We start from the raw sequence: 21030 nt of genomic DNA on the forward strand, positions 1-21030 counted from the left end.
TGCACATAGTAAGTGCTTAACAAATACCACCATTATTATTATCATTATTATTATTAGCTACCAGCCAGCTCTTTGACCTGGGGGTAAGCTTGATGGAAGGAAAGAATCCTGACTGGAGTCAGAGAAAACCTTTTCTGCTGAACTCCAGGAAGGTAAGCAGGGCTCATTAACTGACATTAATCTGAGTAGTTAGAACATTTAGTGGTTCCCTGTTTTCTTCCTCCTCTCATTATTGCTGAAATAAGGCTTTCAAGGAGATTTCCAAATGAGAAGTTTCCTTTTTTGTGGTAGTTGGGACCCACCCATTACAGGAAATAACCACAGGGCTCCCCTGGGGAGTTGTTTCAGTTTATTCTGCGATTACAAACTTCTGCTATGCATTTGTCTGCAAAGTTGTTAATTATCATGTTGGAACTCTTATTACTTTTAAAAAAGTTCTTTGTACAAATATTTGTAAAGCCATGACAGGGAGGACCTTGTCATCTTGTCAGCTTAGAGAAATAATCCTGATATTTTGGCCAAATTCAACTTTGATTCCATACTGAAGAAAGCTCCTTGAGGCGCTTACAATAAGAAACATGGATTGAAATCCAGGGACTGCCACCCATCTGTCTGGCTGTTAGGTCAGGATAGGTCACATAGCTCTGAGGCTCTTTTCTCCAACTGGTAGAACAGTGCTTGGCACATAGTAAGTTCTTAACAAATTCCATAATTATTATTAAGGTGACCGATGCTAAAGAAAACTCCAGGAAATTTTCACTGTTGGTTAGAGTCATACAGTTCAACTCTGACATCATCGTGTCCCGTCTCATGAATTTTCTACCCTGGCAATTTGAGTTGGGTATTTACTTTCGATCTAAGCTCTTTTGTGTAGTCTGCTGTAGTGTGTCGTATCATACACTGAAATGGTTGTGCAGTGGACTGGAAGAATGTCAGGGAATGACTATTTTACCTAATTAAAATTCCAGCGCTTAGAACAGTGCTCTGCATATAGTAAGTGCTTAACAAATACCAATATTATTATTATTATTATAAAGAGCGGCAAGCAGATGTCTCTACATCCTGCCTTTGAGACTTCTCCTAAAGAGCCCTTCCCTCTTTCCCCCACCACCCCAACCAGATACACGGCTATTCCGGACCCATGCAAATCATCGATCAACTTTTGAGCAACTTTTGAAATTCAGACCTAAGGTTATTTTCTTTTCTGTAAATTTGCTTAGACCTTTGACTCACTCTCAGACCAAATAAATGGATAGGTGACAATCAGCTCCCAGAAAATGGAACGGTCTCGTGTTGTGGAGTGTCTGTTTAGTTGTGGCTCAGTGGAAAGAGCACGGGCTTTGGAGTCAGAGGTCATGGGTTCGAATCCCGGCTCGGCCACTTGTCAGCTGTGTGACTTTGGGCAAGTCACTTAACTTCTCGGTGCCTCAGATACCTCATCTGTAAAATGGGGATTAAGACTGTGAGCCCCACGTGGGACAACCTGAATGCCCTGTGTCTACCCCAGCGCTTAGAACAGTGCTCGGCACATAGTAAGCGCTTAACAAATACCAACATTATTATTATTATTATTGGGGCTTTTCCGAGGCAGACTCCATGAAATGGTTGAGTGGATTGTGGGCTGGTGTTCACAACCTGTACCTGCTGCTTCCAATGACACAACCCATTGTCCCTAGTCTCCATTTTGAGGAAACCAAGTAAATTTCCTTCAGAAATAACAAATGCCGAAAGGACTGAATGCAGAGTTTATTAAAACTATTAACCCAGTACCTCTGGTGAAAGGGTCATGAAGAAACCATTGGAGTTACAGAATAGGGCCCAGTAGAGACATGGTATTGTGTGACCTCTAATAATAATAATAATGTTGGTATTTCTTAAGTGCTTGCCATGTGCAGAGCACTGCTCTAAGTGCTGGGGTAGATACGGGGAATCAGGTTGTCCCACGTGAGGCTCACAGTTAATCCCCATTTTGCAGATGAGGTAACTGAGGCACAGAGAAGTTAAGTGACTTGCCCAAGGTCACAGCTGACCAGTGGCAGAGCAGGGATTCGAACCCATGACCTCTGACTCCCTAGCCCATGCTCTTTCCACTGAGCCATGCTGCTTCTCTACCACCCTCGGCTCTCTCTTCTGCCTCCCCCCAAGTTTCTCGACCCAGACCATAGCCTGGATGAATTCCACCTCTGAGAGGATGGATCCTTTTTTGGCTCATTTACTGAGTTGGCCAGTCACTAAGTAGCAGAGAGTATTTTGGTTTTTTAAATTGGAGTGCGTTTCTGCCCACACCCTTCTGGGTTTAGCTCCATGTCAATATTGGACAATATGGATGTGCACATTAATGACCGAGAACTAAAGGACCATGGTGACTCATAGGTAAACTGGAACTAATTTTTACCAGTGTCCTCTGGTCATTAGAATAAAACACCTTTTAAATCATTTAGTAAACAGCATTATGTGCGGAGCTCCTTATGCACTGAGAGGAGTTATAGAGGCATGCAAAAAGACAAACTTTAAAGCAATCTAAGGGTCAGAAGACCCATCGGAGCGGAAATGACAGCATGCAAATATAATTTTAAGAGATTTATAAGTATGAGCTAATTGCTACCGTGGTTGGGGGTTTGGGAGCCACGTAGTGCATTAATTTGGGCCAAAGTGGGCACTGATGAATTTGGGATGACAGTGATTTAAATGAAGGGATCCAGGTTTTCAGTAGGAATAGCACATCACCCTGTAAGGGTAGGTGGATGAGTGTTTCAAAGTGCTCGTGGAAACCCAGAACACCTTATTGTAATTAGCAGTTTTATTTTGGAAAGAGGAAGATTTAGGACCTCCCCCTTATCTAATTCTTGGCACGCAGCAGGACTCCAAGGATATATTTTCTCCAGGCAATGAAACTTTGGTACATTTGTTTCCTTATGATTCCTCCTGCAAAAGAGGCCTAACTGAGCCTATTTTCTCTCCTTTTTCTTAGTGAGGGCTGACCTCAGGGCCGGGAATAGAGGAAGATCTTACGTCACCTCTCTACACTTCACCATGGGCCCCTTTGACCAGCAGGTTCCGATCCAGCCAGCTCTGGGTCGGAATTCTGCCCTCACTTTAGGAGTGCTTTTAATCCTCATTATACCACCAGAAGTATCACAAACCGTATCGGAACTCTCCTTCAGCTCAAAGTTGCAGTGCTTACAATTTACAAGAGTCGCTTACTTGTTGTCCTCGTGAAAATATACTCGGACATTTTTTTCTGACCACAGCCATTTGGAGTGAGCTTTGCTCAGACACCAAGGGTTTTTTCAAATGACAGTTGGCGTCTCACCCTCAAAAACAGGTCAGACAGGGACCGTCTGTTTCATAGGGCTATATAGCAGGTCCATTTTAGACAGGTTAAAATTACAAGTGTTTAGGGTCTAGATTTTTCTCTCTTGACTGTTTTGTTTAAAGCAAAGATAAAGACGTAGATTTATAATAACTTTTTGCTTAGTCCTGAATTCTCTCCACTGTTTGCCTGTGGAACTCTCCGAAGCCAGCCCTAGACTTAACCCTTACTGCCTGTCTTTCACTATTTTGTATAGGCAGTAGAAATGTTTGGTTGTGCAAGTGTTGTTTAGTCAACAAAGCTTACAAACACAAGTTGAGCTCTTTCTGCATGAATAGCAGTGTATACATATAGTGCCAATCTCATCTTCAACATTGATGCTTATCATTGTGGCATTTACAAACTAGGGGAAAGAGCAGCCGCTGAGCCTTATCCTTCTCTTTTAATGGGTAATAAACACAAACAGATTCTCACTTTGCTTATTCAGACTTTGCATTTATAGCTAATGTTGCCTTGAGATGTTCTGCTGGCGTGCGTGCAGTTGGTACTCGGTAAATGTTTACCAATGATGAAATAGGCTATGTTAAAGAATTTGTGAGTCATACATTTTGGCTGACTGCTGAAGTCGTATAGATAGGTTGAAAATGTCTCATACCCAAAATTATTAGCTGTTAACATCACTGCTGTCTGCCAAATTTTCAGCAGCCTGATGTTTATTGATTAATAGTGTTGATGGGAGGGAATTTTAAAAGCTGAAGAAACTCATTAGTGCTGACATTTTTTATTTTAATTGAAATTCATACTTATCTCATGCTGAGCCCCACTCCCCCACCCTTTTCCCATGTTTTTGCCTTGTGACTCTTCTCTAAGTTGGGTGACTGAGTATTTGGATACAAAACCTGAATTTCTTTCCTACTTTATTTCAGTTAAACTATCCAAAAATTAAGATACCTAGAGCATTTCTATATGATTTTTGATAGTAAAACTGCAAATTACAAGTAAACACGATACCCAGTAGTAAATAAAATCACATTAGCCTTACTGTGTCTTCCTTGTCTCAGTATGTATGCAATTTGGTCTATTTAGGCTGGGAGTGAAGAGACAAATGAATTCTGGGGGAAATTTCAGGGTACACAATATTTTAAGGCGATAAATCCAAATTTCCTGCTCTGGATTGATTAGGAATGGATGAGAGTGAGGGGAGTAGAAAAGGGCCAAAAAAAAATCTTTCACAAGCCTTAAAACCCGATTCTAAGTCTGATTATGTTGGTCAATGTATTTCGTTTATTAGCAAACCCTAACTTAGATATTGGTTGGTGAGAGTGTTTTAGTACCAGTAATAATAATAACTTGGTTGTTATGCGCATGGAGGAATCGTGCCTACCAACTATATTGTACTTGCCCAAGCGCATAGTATAATACCCTGCACAAAGTGCTTAGTAATAATAATAATTATGGTATTTGTTAAGCGCTTACTCTTTGTCAAGCACTGTTCGAAACACTGGAGTAGATACAAGGTAATCAGGATGTCCCACGTGGGGCTCACAGTCTTAATCCCCAGTTTACAGATGAGATAACTGAGGCGCAGAGAAATTAAGTGGCTGGCCCAAGGTCACACAGCTGACAAGTGCCGGAGGTGGATTTAGAGCCCACATCCTCTGACTCCAAAGCCCGGGCTCTTTACATTAAGCCGTGCTGCTTCTCTAATCAATTAGTAAATACCGTTGATTGATTATGTGCCAAGCACTGTACTAGGCTCTAAGGAAGATACAAGGCATTCAAAAAAAAAAACCACAACCCAGTCCTTGTCCCACATGGGACTCACAATCTAAATAGGAGGGAGCTCGTATATTTAACCCTAATTATACAGATGAGGAAACTGAGCCACAGAGAAGTTAAGTGATTTGCCCAAGGTCACACAACACCATTAATTCATTCAGTCGTACTTATTGAGCGCTTACTGTGTACAGAGCACTGTACTGAGAGCTTGGAAAATACACTTCAGCAACAAATACAGTCCTTACCCAGCAGTTGGTGCACAGTCTAGAAGGAGGGAGACAGACAATAAAACAAAACAAGTAGATGGGCATCAATAACATCAATATAAGTAAATAGAATTACAGGTATATATAATTAATAAAATAAATAGAATAATATGCACAAATATACCCAAGTGCCGTGGGGCAGGGAACGGGGTAGAACAGAGGGAGGGAATCGGCGTGATGGGGAGGGGAGGAGGAGCAGAGGAAAAGGAGGGCTCAGTCTGGGAAGTCTTCCTGGAGGAGGTGAGCTCTCAGTAGGGCTTTGGAGAGGGGAAGAGAGCCAGTTTTGCGGATGTGAGGAGGGAGGGCATTCCAGGACAGCGGGAGGACGAGGGCCAGGGGTCGACGGCTGGACGGGAGAGAACGAGCCTCAGTGAGGAGGTTAACGGCAAAGGAGCGGATTGTACGGGCTGGGCTGGAGAAGGAGAGAAGGGAGGTGAGGTAGGGGTGGGAAAGGGGACGGAGAGCCTCGAAGCCAACGGTGAGGATCCAATGTAATCCCCTTGGGACTGCAGAGTCCCTTACAGGCTCTAAGGTCCTGAGTTCTAGAAATTGCCTGATCTCTCCACTGATTTAGGAGACCAACCTATGTGAGCATCTCTGTGTGGAGGCCTCTTGAATTCGCTGATGAGCCCAGCTAGCTTGTGGCAGCACTTTAAAAGGGCCAGTGCTTCGGTACATTGACAGCATCCTTTTTCAAGACCGTGGCATGGATGGGCAGGACCTGAAGGAGAGGCTTGATCTCGTCAAGCACTCTTGGGTCACCAGCCAGGGAGTGTGTCTGTTTGTTGCTATGATGTACTCTCCCAAACGCTTAGTACAGTGCTTTACACACAGTAAGCACTCAATAAATAAGATAGAAAGAATGAATGAACCAGTCCCCTTTAAGGAATTGCAGTAGCAGCCTGCCACCTCCCATCCCACTAGAAGGGGCTCTGCCAACTGGAAAAGGAATTGGCAGCTGAGGAAAATTTGGGAGCAATTCACTAAATGCTTTCAGATATTCCTACCAAGAATGATCTGCTGGATTGATTGGGTGATAGGGAGAGGTTGCTGTTACGATTGATTTTAATGCACTTGTGCCTCTCTCCTCTTTTAGGAATATATTAGTGGATAAGCCAAATGACCAGTCTTCACGGTGGTCTTCAGAGAGCAACTACCCACCTCAGGTGAGCATCCTTATTCTTCCTTAATAAGAATTCCTCCTTAAAACCCAGTCCATTTTTTAAGTTGTTGGGATTCAAGGCTGGAACTGGTATGTTGCAACTTTTGGGGGGGGGGCGGGTGCCAATAAGCTTTTGTCATTTGTTGGTATTAAAAAGAAGTAGGCTAGCAGTAACCTATGCTCATGTGCTCTTGCAAATTTCCCCAGTCATTTCGCAACAAGCTCATTGTGGTATTTATTACTCCCATTCGCTTGGTCATGGAAGAGTTTCTTCTTTTTTTGGAAGGAGTAGGAGTTTAGTTTTTGCCTGAAGAAGATGGGGAAAGTGTCTCTTAGTTTGACTGCAGAAGGTTTTGTTGGTATTGGAATCCTTTGGAGCCACAGCTGCCTTTGAAATACTAAAGCTGGTGATGATTTTAGGCCAGCATGTATTGCTCTGAGAGATGTGACAAGTGAAAAAGGCTAGGCCAGACCTCTCGTGATGTAAAGTATGGAAACACTCATTGGTGGGGGCTCTGTATTCTCCTTCTCCCAGGACTAAACTTTCACCCTTCATTTTGAATAGCAAAAATTGATGATACTGTAAGTTGTTATAGGTTTTATTTGCCTCAGGTCTTCTTCATTCTCTTCCATCTTTAACCTCTCCCTGGCTCGCTGGGAATTTACCTGGTGAAATGGTATCTCAGGTATCATCCATTTTTCTTATCTAGATTTTCCATTTCATCTCAAGTACCAAGAATTCTGTTTTTTTATTGATTGCTTTTCATTTTTGGAAATGGGTCTGCCCTGTTTTTCTTGTCTGTGAGACAATTTCTCAATATCTATTCCATATTTTTAAATTAAAAGATCTCTCCGATGGCTGATTATATGTGAAAATGGCTCTCCTAATTTGCTTTCAGCAGGAAAAGCTGTTTTGCGTTTTGTTGGTCTGCCTGTGACTGTTGATATTAGCGCTATTCCTTAGGAACTCTCCTTGCAAAAGGTATATCTTTAGGTAACATGTTGAGGTTATAAAAATATGAAGAAAGGGGACGTTATGCTGTGTGTGTGCTTTCATTTGCACCTGATTGTTTGGACATTTTTAAAGATCACATGTGAAGAATGGCAGTTTTAACCTATTTTGTGTATATGAAGAGGAGACTGTATGGGGGAAATGTGTGGTGGGGAGGTGCGAGGAAGGGAAAGGGTTGGAGGAAGGGAGGAGGTGAACCAAATTGGCTGAGGAAGGAAGGAATTGGGTAAATTTGGGGACTAGAGAAATCTTCACAGGCAATAAACTGGAAGCGATTTCCACAGTTGTGGAAATGAATAGCAGAAATGACTAACAGTATTTACGTTGCACTACTTCTCCTTCCCTTATGCATCCCTGTTTAGAAGAATGAGCCATGTGAAATGGCCAAAAAAATGTAGCAGGGAGAAGGTGGAGAAGAAGAGAAATGAATAAACAATGCAACTGGCTTAGTTGAAAGTTGATTATATGTTATGGGTTAAATTCAGGGCCTATGTTTACTATATAAGCATAAAATGGTATTGTTAGTCCTGGGGAAGTCAATTAATTGAGTGGTCCTGGCTAGAATTTGAAAAGCAAACACACACACACTGTGTAAGCAATAGCTTTTAACTTTTGATCATTTGGAGCTAATGTAGAAAATTCTTGATGAATAAATTGAAGTTAACAAAGTGAGCTCTAGATAGCTTTGTTTTCTCCCTTATGCTGCATTTAATGCTTATGCAAATAGGTCTTTCCCCATGCTTTTCAAAGTTGTATTTAAGTATGCTAAATGAATCATGTGGAGTCTCAACAGGATTTATTGAGAGTGAACTGTGTGCAGAGCACTGTTCCAGCATAAGTGACAAATTCCCTGCCTTCAGTTTAGTGGAGAAAAGTGGAACATTTCACATAAAATCAGTCCTCCTATAATGCAAGCCATTTTTGTCAAACCCCACTTTAAGGAAATTTTCCGCTGAAGCACACACAAAACCATTTGTTGTGACACCACTTGGTACCGTATCCAGAAATGCTGTTGGAAGAACTTACCTTAATATGACCATTGTGTTCTTTCAAAAATTCATGGTGAAACCTGCATTACGGAAAAACTGAATACGCCAGGGAAAAATGAGAGAACAGGCGAATTGATAAACATTAGTGAGTTAATAAAATAAACAAGCAGATGTACACTTGCCTTTGGTGGCTAATGTTTGTGTACCACTGTATAACGTAAGCTCCTTGTGGGCAGGGAATGTGTCACTTCTCTATGTTGTATTTCCCACAATCCTAAGACAGTGCTTTGTACCAACTGAGTGCCCAATAAATGCTGCTACTGTGATTACCACGACTGATGGGGTGTCATTACCAGGAAGATGGAAAATTAGTTTAAGAAAGGTTCCAAAGGAAGCAGGGTTCTAAAAGGGCTGTGGACGAGAGGAGAGGTATGTGTTGGTAGAGCAAGGCTGAGAGTCTGTTCCAGCTGAGGGGAAAAGCATGAACAAGGGTCAGGCAGGAGAGGGGAGAGTCATGAACAAAATACAGTTAGGTTTGCTTGCCACTCTTCCTATTCCTGTCTCTGTATGCCTGGAGAAGACATAGGAACAAGAGGTGTCAGTTTCCATCGTTGTTTAAAAAAAAAAAAAAAAAAAAAATCCTTTAATATCTTCTTTAGTTAGCTCGGCCTTTTAAAGGCAATTTTGAAAGACTGCCTCTTGCCCTCCAGGATACTTGATACGTTAGACAGGAATGATGGAGGAGACGCTTGAACCGAATAAGAGAGGCAACATAGCTGTGATGTTGCCTTTCCTTCCCCAAAATAGCTTGATGAGGGTAGTTGCAGGTGATGAGTGGAGGGAGGCAGGGGCGCGTCATTGAGCATTTGTCTTATTTCAGAACTCTCTTTCCTGCCAACAGCATGAGCTGTAATTCCCAGAACACGTGAAAGAAGCAGCTTTAGCTGGTCAAACCAGGAGAGACAGTTGAAAGTTAGCTCTGGGTTGGAGGTACTTGATCTCAATTTAGGTCTAGGAAACACACCCGTAGGGTGACATTTATTTACTGTGCTCAGAGTCATGTGTGCTATATTGTCTCTACCCACAAAGATGCTTTTGGTTACAGTCCACTAACATGTTTACCAACTTACTTGTATTATACTCTCCCAAACGCTTACTACAGTGCTCTGCACAGACTAAGAGCGCAATACCACTGACTGCTAGTTGAGACAAATGCATACACAAATGAAGTTATGCACACGCACATAGAGGATGAACCTGGGAGTTAGAGGACCTGGATTCTAATTCTGGCTCTGCCACTTACCTGCTGTGTGACCATGGAAAAGCCACTTGACTTTTCTGTGGCTCAGTTCCCTCATCTGCAAAATGGAGATTTAATGCCTGTTCTCCCTCCTAATTAGACTATGAGCCCCATGTGGGACCCGATTATCTTATCCACCTCACTGCTTAATAAAGTGCTTGGCACATAGTAAACATTTAACAACCACCACAATCATTATTATTATCAGTTCAGCTAGAGGAGTGTGAGAGCTGGGGTTCAGATTTGGTTTTGAAAGCCCCCCTCCCCCCAAAGCTCTTGCCTGATGAAATTTTCATGGAAGAATAATGCTAAAGATTATTAATAGCTAGTTTACATTGCTGTAAAACTCCAGTATGAGGGAGGGGAGTGTTAATTTGCGCAAGACATTGTTTTGTAGTATTTGAATTTTAGATGAGTAGGGCAAAAGAGGGGAGGAGAAATGAATTCAATTTTCCCCTCCTTTCCTGAACTCCAGGAGAGAAACCTGGGGGAAGGGAGGAAAGAAGTATTAGTAGTGAGGCCTCAGGTTGGCCACATTTTCTCTGTTTATCTTCCTATTGTGCTTAGGAACATAAGTACCCAAGGCAGAAGGAAACAAGAGTGTATCTGGTTCAGTGCTAAGACTAGTTACCCTTGTTGCAAGGCACTGCCTCGAAGGGGCAGCAGTCTTCTCTTTCTGCCATGTCATCCACTGCCATAGTTCCTAACTGCAGGACACTTTTGATAAGGCAAGTTCAGCACCATATCTCTCTTTCCCTCCCCCCCACCTTACACACACTTTCTTGACTTTTCTTTTCTTGGTCTGCCTCTCTTCAGTCAGAGCGTTGTACCAAGCACTTGGGAGAGTACAGTAAATAGGCAGAATTCCTGCCATTGAGGGCACTCTACCTCAATTCACCCCAGCTCCTAAGTGTCACTCTTCTCAAGCCAACCTAGTCACTGTGCTTCATTCTCGTGTCTCTCGACACCAGCCTCTTGCTCAAGTCCTCCATTCTGCCTGGAACTCCCTCCCATCGCATCTGGAAGACCACTGATCTCCCCGTCGTCTTCTTCTAATCTCTTCTGAAATCACATCTCCTCGAGGAGGTCATCCCAGTTTCACCTCTCATCTCCCTGTCCTATCTATTTCTCCCCCTACTGCCACTTGATCACTTTGGGAAACTCATCTAAGCACTTAGGTATTTTCTGCCCCCCCCCCCCCAATAGTGCTAATGTTCATATCTTTAATCTTGCTCCTTCTTCCTACCTATAAGCTATTTCAGTGTCTGTCTCCCCTGCTAGATTGAAATTTCCTTGGGGGCAGGGATCATGTACTCTCCCATGCTGTAAGTGTAGTGCTCTGCACACAGTAAGCACTCAGTAAATGCCATTATAGATATTATAGATATGCCAATAAATGCCATTACAGTCTTCTAGACTGTAAACCCGGTGTGGCAGGGATTGCCTCTCTTTATTGTTGAATTGTACTTTCCAAGCACTTAGTACAGTGCTCTGCATGCATAAGCACTCAACAAATATGATACAAATATAGAGACCAATGAATGGTAGGTAGAAGGGGGAGAGCTGATTGAGTCCCTTAAAGCTAAAGGTCAGGAGCTTTTGCTTAATATGGAGAGAAATGGGGCAACCAATAGAGATTTTTGAGAAGTGGAGAAGAATCCCTGTGTAGCAGCTCTTATTGACCCTTTTTGTAAAGTTTTCCCTGCCCATAATTCCTCAGGCTTTATTTTTAAGACTGTTTCCATTTGTGGAACTGGAGAACAGCTGTTCTGGAATAAGCACCAGAATAAGCATCCTGAGTATCCCCTAAGGAGCTACAGTTTGCTAGGTACAGTCTTACTAATTTGCATGGCTCTCTCCTTGCTTTTCTGGGCCTGTTTGATTGCTGTGGGGTGGATTGCTCCTATTTAAAAGGAATGTTTTAAAAATATCTATCAGTTGCACAGTAGTCAGGCTATTTGAGAGGAACCCTCAATATGGGCTAGATCTCTATTACACCATTTAAATAAAAAGGAAGTTGAAAAGTCAAAAGTCTCTAGGTAGAAGCAGCTCATTTGAATTGTCTATTCAAATATATCAGGTAGAAAGGGAATATTCAAGCTCTGTGGATTGGGAAAGTTGAATTAACCTTAAAGGGCAGTAAGTGCCAGTGAAAGGAAATACACATGGCAACAGTTTTTGTTGTGGTGGGTGGGGCGGGGCGGGGGATAAACCTTGTAGATATTCTGTCGAAATAGAATGACATAATTTGTAAGCTTGACAGTAAATCTGTGACGGAGGGATCTATTCAAATAGTTTGGTTCATCTCCTGAAACTGTGATTTGGGTTGCTGGTTTATGAAAAAACCGGAAATCCCATATTCGTGGCACTAATGTTGTACACCTTGATACAAGATTCTCCTCTCACAGTTGAGGTTGCTTGACCTGTACTGATTTAGTTCATTGAGAGAACAGCAGTGTGACTTGCATTATCTTTAATTGAGGATTTTTTTTATTTGCATTCAAGTGACTGTAATCAAATAGTCTTAAAAGAAACTTCACTATTAATAGCCATCGATATTGAGATTGTACATTTGGATCACCTTGCTGGATGAAAAATAACTCTGTGCCCTGTTAAAGATTGAGGTTTTCTCTTCCCAAAGTGTCCAGGGCTTCTGTGGTTTGAATTAATTTAGTTCTCCTCCTTCTGTGCCTATGTCTATTCAGTTTTATGTAATGTTTTAATAAAATGCCAAGAGATGAGTTCCAAAACACATTCAAGACCTCGGAAGTATCTTCATGCCTTAAGGAATGCAATATTCATATTGTTTTGTTCCAAAACCATGTCAACTCTAGATTTAAGAGGATCTCAAAGTCTAAGCAGTGTACGAGGTTCTTGGAAGCTTACATTAAAAGTAGAAAATACTGTTTCTGCCCTTGAGGATTTTGCAGTTTAATGAGGGAGTTGGGCAGACCCACTTTTTTATACATTCAGTGGGAACAAGAGAAAAGTTTAGCTGTAACTAACAGATAAAAATAAAAGTAAGCAAAAAAGTACAAATTACATAAATGAAACCATCAGATCAAGAGTTTAGAACTAATTTTTTAAAGGGCATTTTTTAAATCCCATGTAGTTTCATTTGATATTCTAGCCACTAGAATCTTTTAGTTCATTTTCCAGCTGCAGCTGAAAACTCTTGGGCATATTAAGTAGTTTATGAAATTTCCAAGAACTCCTCCCAACAAAATGACAAGTTATTGCCAGAGCATTTTCAGTTCCATTTGGGTAGTTAACCATGCTCTACAGTGTTATGAGAAGGAGAAGCAGCGTGGCCTAGTGGATAGAGAATGGAGTTTAGGAATCAGAAGGACCTAGATTCTAGTCCTGGCTCTTCCACTTGTTTGCTTTGTGACCTTGGACAAGTCACTTAACTTCTCTGTGTCTCAGTTACCTCATCTCTAAAATGGCGATTAAGATTATGAGCTCTGTGGGAAAAGGGACTGTGTCTCACCTGATTAACTTGTATCTACCCCAGCGCTTAGTACAGTGCCTGGCACATAGTAAATGCTTAAATACCATAAAGAAGTGCTGAGCACTTGAGAGGCGGGGCAGCAATGGAAGTAGAAATTTCAGCTCTCTTTAAAACCTCTGTTTTTGTCATGGCATTTGGGCATCTGACCTGCAAAGCTTTGATTGAAAAGCCCTCAAAGAGTATATTAGGAAACACCAGGTCTGTTTAATGTTTTTTTTTCTTTTTCCTTCAAGTATGTGTGATGTCGTGTCCATCTTCAGCCATTATCAAAAAATGAAGTAACCGAGAGCTGGCTTTCAGACAGTTTGAGCAGAGCGACCCGCTGGTGCCAAACTACCTGCACATCATCCATAGAGGGGGCGGTGGCCATCTTGCGGCTCTGGAACCACCCACGGCTCAGAGGATGAAATGATAATTGTAGTAACAGTGAATTATGGTATTTGTTAAGCGGGTTCTATATGCCAAGCACTGTACTAAACACTGGGGTAAATACAAGATTATCTGGTCCCTCATGGGGTTCGGTTTAAGTAGGAGGAAGAACAGGTGTTGAATCTCCATTTTGCAGATGAGGGAATTGAGGCACAGAGAAGTGAAGTGACCTGCCCAAGGTCACATGGCTGACAAGTGGCGGAGTTGGGATTAGAACACACAACCTCTGACTCCCAAGCCTGTGCTCTTTTCACTAAACCAAGCTGCTTCTCACTAACATGGGCCTCATGAGCCCCATGTGGGACTGTTTCTGACCTGATTTGCTGATCTTGATCCCAGTGCTCAGTACAGTGCCTGGCTTGTAGCGCTTAACAAATAATACTATTATTATTTTTTACTACTACTATTATTATTATTAGGTCCCCTGACTCCCAGACCCATGTTCTTTCCACTAGGCCACACCACTTCTCAATTCTGGATTATTTAGCCGGCCCAGACTCTGACAGTCTCTTTCTCACTGTTGCGACTCCCCACCTCCCCCTCCTGCCCCTCCCACGCGCTTGCCATTCTTGTTAAAGGAATTTTTGTTGATCTGTGGGTCTCGCCCTGCTACATTTTTGATTTGTGGCTCTTCGGTTCATGAGATTGAGCCTCCCTTGGTCTAAACTCTGAATTGTACCATGCCATTAGAACCCCAGTCTTTACTCGCATCATTAAAAAGTCAGCAATGCTGGCATCCTCAGGTTGACTAACAAATTAATAGTTTTGTGCCCACCAGTTTTAATTACTGCTCATTGGATGTATATCAGGAGTGTTTTTTAAGTTAATGGTCCGATGTATCTCTGGGTGCTAAAGCACAGAGGGAGGTATTTATAGCTACCAAAGAAAATAGTTTTGCTATTTGAATTAGTTTCCCCTTTTAATGGAATTATGTTACTACTTCCTCTTCCTCCCTGCCAAAAAATCAAACAAATTCATATACAACATTAAGTTCTTTTGAAAAATTTTCTAGCTATGGGAAACAGCATGGCATAGTGGGTAGAACACAGGCCTGGGAGTCAGAAGGTCTTGGGTTCTAATTCCGGCTCCACCACTTGTCTACTTTGTGACCTTGGGCAAGTCACTTCTCTTCTGTGTGCCTCATTTACCTCATCTCTAAGGTGGGGATTGAGACTGTGAGCCCCACGCCTCAAGATTAAGTCAGAGATTATGTACCCAAGAAATTTAAGAAACACATATTATTCCTTTTCGGGCTAATCGTGGTGATTTGGTAGTCAATTTAGTTCCTTCTGAGCAGCCAAGACAATTGGCTCTCTTGGTGGAGTTTTCAGCAGAGGTCTAGATACCAATCCTTCATGTATACTGAGCTTATTTGTCAACCATAAAAGAAGTAATTTTGACCTTGATTTGGTAGTGCTATTAAAGGAAAGAAGGTTTCATTATTATTGCTTTGTTGCCTCAATTTCCAGGGAGTGCTGAGCCCAGAAATACAAACCATAATATTTGTAAGGTGTTTGGTGTCATGATCCCCTTCAATAGTGTATTGAATTCTATTCAATTATTGAATCGAATCGAATATAGTATGTATTGAATGTATTGTATTCATCTGTAAAATGGGGATTAAGTCTGCGAGCCCCACGTGGGACAACCTGATTACTTTGTATCTCCCCCAGTGCTTAGAATAGTGCTTGGCACATAGGAGGCACTTAAAAAATACAATTATTGAAGGATATTTTTACTCATGGTGGATATGGACCAAGATCCTTAGTTCTTGCTTCAAAATTTGCCAGTTTATTCCAAATAATTCTCTTCTCCCTTATTCTCTCCTCTCCAATATAATTTTATTTCTTCCAGGCAGATTTACTCAACATCTCCCTCATGTGGTCATCCCAATTGCATATCCTTCTGATATCTGAAACCCCATGTGGCAGAAAGCTCCGAGACTTGGAAAAACAAAATCTAAATCCAGAAAGCGCACTGCTTTCTCTCACCAGTAGCTCCACCACCAAGCTAATAAATAGGCTTGGAATGAGATGTGATGCCTCTGTGGCGTTCACTTACCTAGTCCTTTGCCAAATTCTCCTAGTCATTCAGTCATTTCTTGTCGTATTTATTAAGTGCTTACTGTGTGTAGAGCCCTGAGCTAAGCACTTGGAAGAGTACAATATAACAATTAACAGGCACGTTCCCTGACCTAAACACGCTTACAGGGGAAGACAGACATTGATATACAGAAATAAATTACAGATATGTACTTAAGTGCTTCTGCTGAACATTTCTTATCCCTGCGGCTTTCTTGCCACCCCACTGCCAAAGTCCTTGTCTAGCAGGGCATGGTTAATTAACGGCTGAACTGCAGCAGTTGGTCACGGAGCTTCACTCTCTCTCTCTCTCACTCTCTCTCACTTTCTCTCCTCTCCCCCCTCCTTTTAAAACTGGTATTTGTTAAGCTCTGTGGGCCAAGCATCATACTAAGCACTAGGGTAAATACGAGCTAATCAGGTTGGACACAGTCCATGCCCCGATATGTGACTCACAGTCTTAACCCCCATTTTACAGATGAAGTAACTGAGGCACAGAGAAGTGAAGTTACTTGCCCAAGGTCAGCCAGCAGACAAGTGGCAGAGCGGGCATTAGAACCCAGGTCCTCTGACTCCCAGGCCTGGACTCTATCCACTAGGCCACGTTGCCTCTTCTGCCCTTAGCCCATTTTATGTGCGGCAGCCGGAATGGGACACAGTACATCACTTCGTTGTCACCTCATCCCTTTTCCAAACCATCCAGCAGTGCTCTGGCATTCAAGTAGAGATCTTTCCCCTAAATTTCAAGGTGCTCCACCCCCGTGTCCTGTCTTAACTTGATTGCTCATCCTCCCATACGCCCATGTCTACTTTTTTGGCTTAAACCAGACAAATGTATCTTCTGTCCTTCTCTTGTCCTTCATTCAAGCTCTCCCCAGGCTTCTCTGACATCTTCCTCCATTCTCTCCGCCATTCCGCATCTCCATCGTTCTTTCAAACTCAGATCCAAATTTCCCTTCCCCAGGAAACCTCCCCTGTTATCTAAGATTCATTCTATTCACCCTGCTTACTGCTATCTCCTTTGTGAATGTGCTTAGTCCAGTGTCAAGCACTTAGTACAGTGCTTTGCACACAGTAAGCATTCAATAAATATGACTGAATTCAATTGCTCATGCGGTATCTCTACTAGATACCAAAGCTTTGTAAATCTCATAGCACCTTTGTACAAGACGATGCAGACTGCTCAATAAATAATCAAATAATGGTGGTGATTGCCCCTCCCTCTCTGAACAGTCTCTCAAAGTGCATCACATCCTGGAAACCCCCCATCCCCTGCCAAGCCCTTTCCCTACGAACATTTAAGCAGCTCTAGAGATTTCTTCTCCTCTGTGACGTCTTCCTTGATGAAATCACCTTGCTGCAACAACGAAAATCACAAAGTCAGATAGGGAAAACAGCCCAAACAGCAGCAAATGCTGCAGCCGGCAGAGAGGAACAGCTGATCCCAATGGAAACTTGCATGCTACTAAGGACTCCCAAAGTTTGAGCTTTAAGCTCCCCAAAATGAATTTTCCAATGGAAAAGTCTAGCCAATTCTTAAATAAATAGTCAAAAAATTCTGCAGTATTTGTAGCTTCAACACCAAATACTGGGTATTGTCTTTCTCAAGGGATTCTTATATAAAAGTTCTTTGATCTTTTTTCTGGGGTAGTGAGCTCTCAGAAGCATTAAATCCACCCTTCTCTAGCAAAAAACCCCCCACAAAATAAACACCCAAGCACTAAATTTCCCAACCTTCAAATTTGTTTAGCTTACAGAAATCCAAACATAGCTCAAGAAATTCATCTTTTATTACAATTATTCCACCATTCATTTTAATTGCATTTCATGAAGCACATCGTCATACAGACAGACCTATCCATGCAGTCAGTGCTTGGTGATAATGAAACATGAATATATTATATTTTAAACAAAATTGAATTTAATAAGACCTCCTCTTTCAGTGGCAATGGATTTGAGTTGCGTATGTTTACGGTACTTCTTAGGTATGGGCTGTCACTTGATCTGTTTAATTTTGTTCTTTGAGAACTGGTTTATTTTGCATCTCTTTCTGCTGGTGATGCTTCATTACATTAAAAGTTAGATGACAGGAGTTTTGGTGTTGATTGAACTAAATAGCAGTAGCGAGTTTCTCCTGGAAAATCAGAGAGTTATTCCTTTCCTTTCAATGACCAGCTGTCACTTCTTTATTGGACTGTGGGCTTGGGAGTCAGAAGGACTTGGGTTCTAATACTGGCTCTTCCACGTAGCTGCGGTGTGACCTTGGGCAAGTCACTTCACTCCTCTGTGCCTCAGTTACCTCATCCGTAAAATGGAGATTGAGAAGGTAAAGCCCCACCTGGGACAGGGACTGTGTCCAACTTGATTTGCTTGTATCTACCCCGGTGCTTAGTATAGTAATAATAATGCAGTAATAACAATTATAATTATTCTTGGCACAAAACCAAAAGGAACAATAATCTTTTATAGAACTTTTTGGTATTTGAAGTGTCTCCACATTGGCTGAACCAGTTGAGCTCTTTCTGCACTGAGTGGATTTGTGAATTGTATCTAGCAGTGAATGGGAAGCCAGAGTAAGGCCAGTACTGGATGCCTCCCCAATTGTTAGCAAAATAATAGCAGTGGTAGAAGTAATTATTAATGACAGGAGCATTTATTAAGTGCCTGTTTTCATTCGGTCATATTCATTGAGTGTTTACTGTGTGCAGAGCACTGTACTAAGCTTGTGAGAGTGCTTCAATGAACACATTCCCTGCCCCAAATGAGCTTACAGTCTAGTTGCGGGGAGAGAGCCGTTAATATAAAAAAAAAATTACAGGTATGTATGCAAGTACTGTGGGGCTGGGAGGGGGGAAAACAAAGGGAGCAAGTCTGGGCAATGCAGAAGGGATTGGGAGAAGAGAAAAGAGGGGGTTTAGTTAGGGAAGGCCTCCTGGAGGAGATGTGCCTTCAATAAGGTTTTGAAGGCGAAGGGAGAGTAATTGTCAGATTGGAGGAGGGAGGCATTGCAGGCCAGAGGCAGGATGTGGTCGAGAATTCAGCAGCGAGATAGGCAAGATTGAGACACAGTAAGAAGGTTGGCATTAGAGGAGTGAAATGTGCGGGCTGGGTTGTAATACGAGAGTAGTGAGGTGAGGTAGGAGGAGGCTAGGAGGTGAAATGCTTTAAAGGCAATGGTGAGGGGTTTTGCCTTGATAAGTACTTAATACAGTGCTCTGCACACAGTAAGCGCTCAACAGACACGATTGAATGAATGAATGGATGGGCAATCACTGGAGTTTTTTGAGGAGAGGGGTGACATGTCCTGAATATTTTTGTAGAAAAATGATCAGGACAGCAGAATGAAATATGGACTGGAATGGGGAGGGGCAGGAGTTTGGGAGGTCAGCAAGGAGGTTGATGCAGTAATCCAGGCAGAATAGGATGAGTGATTGTATCAATGGCATTACAGTTTGGATGGAGAGGAAAGGATGGATTTTAGCGATGTGAAGTTGGGACCGACAGGATTTAGCGGTAGATTGAATATGTGGGTTGAATGAGAGAGAGGAGTCAAGGATAACACCAAGGTTACGGGATTGTGAGACAGGAAGGATGGTGGTGTCTTCTACAGTGGTGGGAAAGTCAGGGGAGGACAGGGTGGTGGTATCGTGTGATGCACTCTGTTAGGCACTTTTGGGAAATTTCAGAATAATGAAGGGGCATATTCCTTGCCTACAAAGACCCGTACTACAATATGAGAGACAGTTACAAAAGTATTTACAACCAGGGAAGTCAAAAACGAAGTGGACGTATATGCCTGAATGCTATAGAGGGAATAGGTCTTCCATTGTTGAATATGTCTTTATTCCGTATCCTTGGTTATCCATACTATGCTGCTATTGCTTTTCAAAGATTTCTTATGCTATTCAAACATTATGATCAAATCTTTTTTGGATAATTGGAACTCACTTTATGTTTGTTTTCCTATGTACAGTACCTGATTCTGAAGCTTGAAAGGCCTGCTATAGTTCAGAGTATCACATTTGGAAAATATGAGAAGACTCATGTCTGCAATTTGAAGAAGTTTAAAGTCTTCGGTGGAATGAACGAAGAAAACATGACAGAGTTGTTATCCAGGTTAGTTGGGATATTTGGAAAGAAGCCAAACAGTATTCCAGCTTAACTGTGCTGCAAATCCTTGAATAGGATAGATGAATGACCTGATAAACATGGTTTTAATAAGCAGAGTAGATGAAACTGGTTTTGGTAAACATTCATTTGTTGCTTTTTTCCTACCCATTTTACATGTGATTTTCCAACCACTGGAAGCTTGGGGCTCTTTGGAAAATGATGAATTAGGGTTAGCTAGTTTCATTGACCTTCCTTGTGACTGCACTTTTTTGAAGTAGAGGGAAAAGACTCAGATGTTTTGTTTCATACCCCTTCATGTAAAGTAACAGGTTTGGGACTGATTCTCCCCTCTTTTGAAGGGTGTGAAAATGGAAATTTAAGGCCTTGGCTAGGGATAAGATATTTTCAATTCTCTTTTCCTCAAACAACCAAACCTGCAGAACTGAAGGGGCAAACCCTTCAAAATAGTAGAGACTTGAACTCAATTTTAGTTACGTATTCGGTAATTATTTAAATAGATCATTCTGAAGACCTGTTGGAGCCTGAAGGTAATGCCCTACTTTTAGCATATACTCCCAAGCCTCAGTTTCAGTGGTCTGCACACAGTAGTTGCCCAAATACTGAATATTTTGATGTTGATAATGATCAATCAGTCAGTAGTACTTATTGAGAACTTACTGTTTGCAGAGCACCATACTAAGCGCTTGGGAGAGTTCAGTATAATGGAGTTGGTGGACATGTTCCCTACCCACAAGGATCTTACAAACTAGAGGACGAGATGGATGTTTTAATAAATGACGGACATTTACGTAAGGGTTGAGGGTGGGGGCGAATGAAGGGTACAAATTATAGTGCAAGGATGATGCAGAAAGGAGAGGGAGTAGGAGAAAGGAGGGCCTAGTTGGGGAAGGCCTCTAGGAGGAGAAAAGGTTTTAATAAGGCTCTAAAGGTGGAGAGTGATAGACTGTCAGCTGTGAAGGGGGAGGGAGTTGTAGGACATGAGTGATATGTCAACAGTGAGATAGTTGAGCTGGAGGTACAGCGAGTAGGTTGGCGTTAGAAGAGTGTGCTGGCTGTA

At 42.0% G+C, this 21030-nt stretch overlaps 1 protein-coding gene across 2 annotated transcripts in view; it reads left to right on the forward strand.

The window, feature by feature from the left end:
* MKLN1 (muskelin 1) overlaps window positions 1–21030 on the forward strand; it is a 191490-nt gene that overhangs the window by 31308 nt on the left and 139152 nt on the right. For both annotated transcript variants that reach the window (XM_029073153.1, XM_007671025.2), the window contains exons 2-3: window positions 6455–6524; window positions 19816–19958. In XM_029073153.1, the coding sequence (XP_028928986.1) occupies window positions 6455–6524; window positions 19816–19958 (213 nt within the window). The remainder of the gene's footprint in view (window positions 1–6454; window positions 6525–19815; window positions 19959–21030) is intronic.

The sequence above is a fragment of the Ornithorhynchus anatinus genome, chromosome 10 (assembly GCF_004115215.2).
Source record: "Ornithorhynchus anatinus isolate Pmale09 chromosome 10, mOrnAna1.pri.v4, whole genome shotgun sequence".
NCBI classification, from domain to species: Eukaryota; Metazoa; Chordata; class Mammalia; order Monotremata; family Ornithorhynchidae; genus Ornithorhynchus; species Ornithorhynchus anatinus.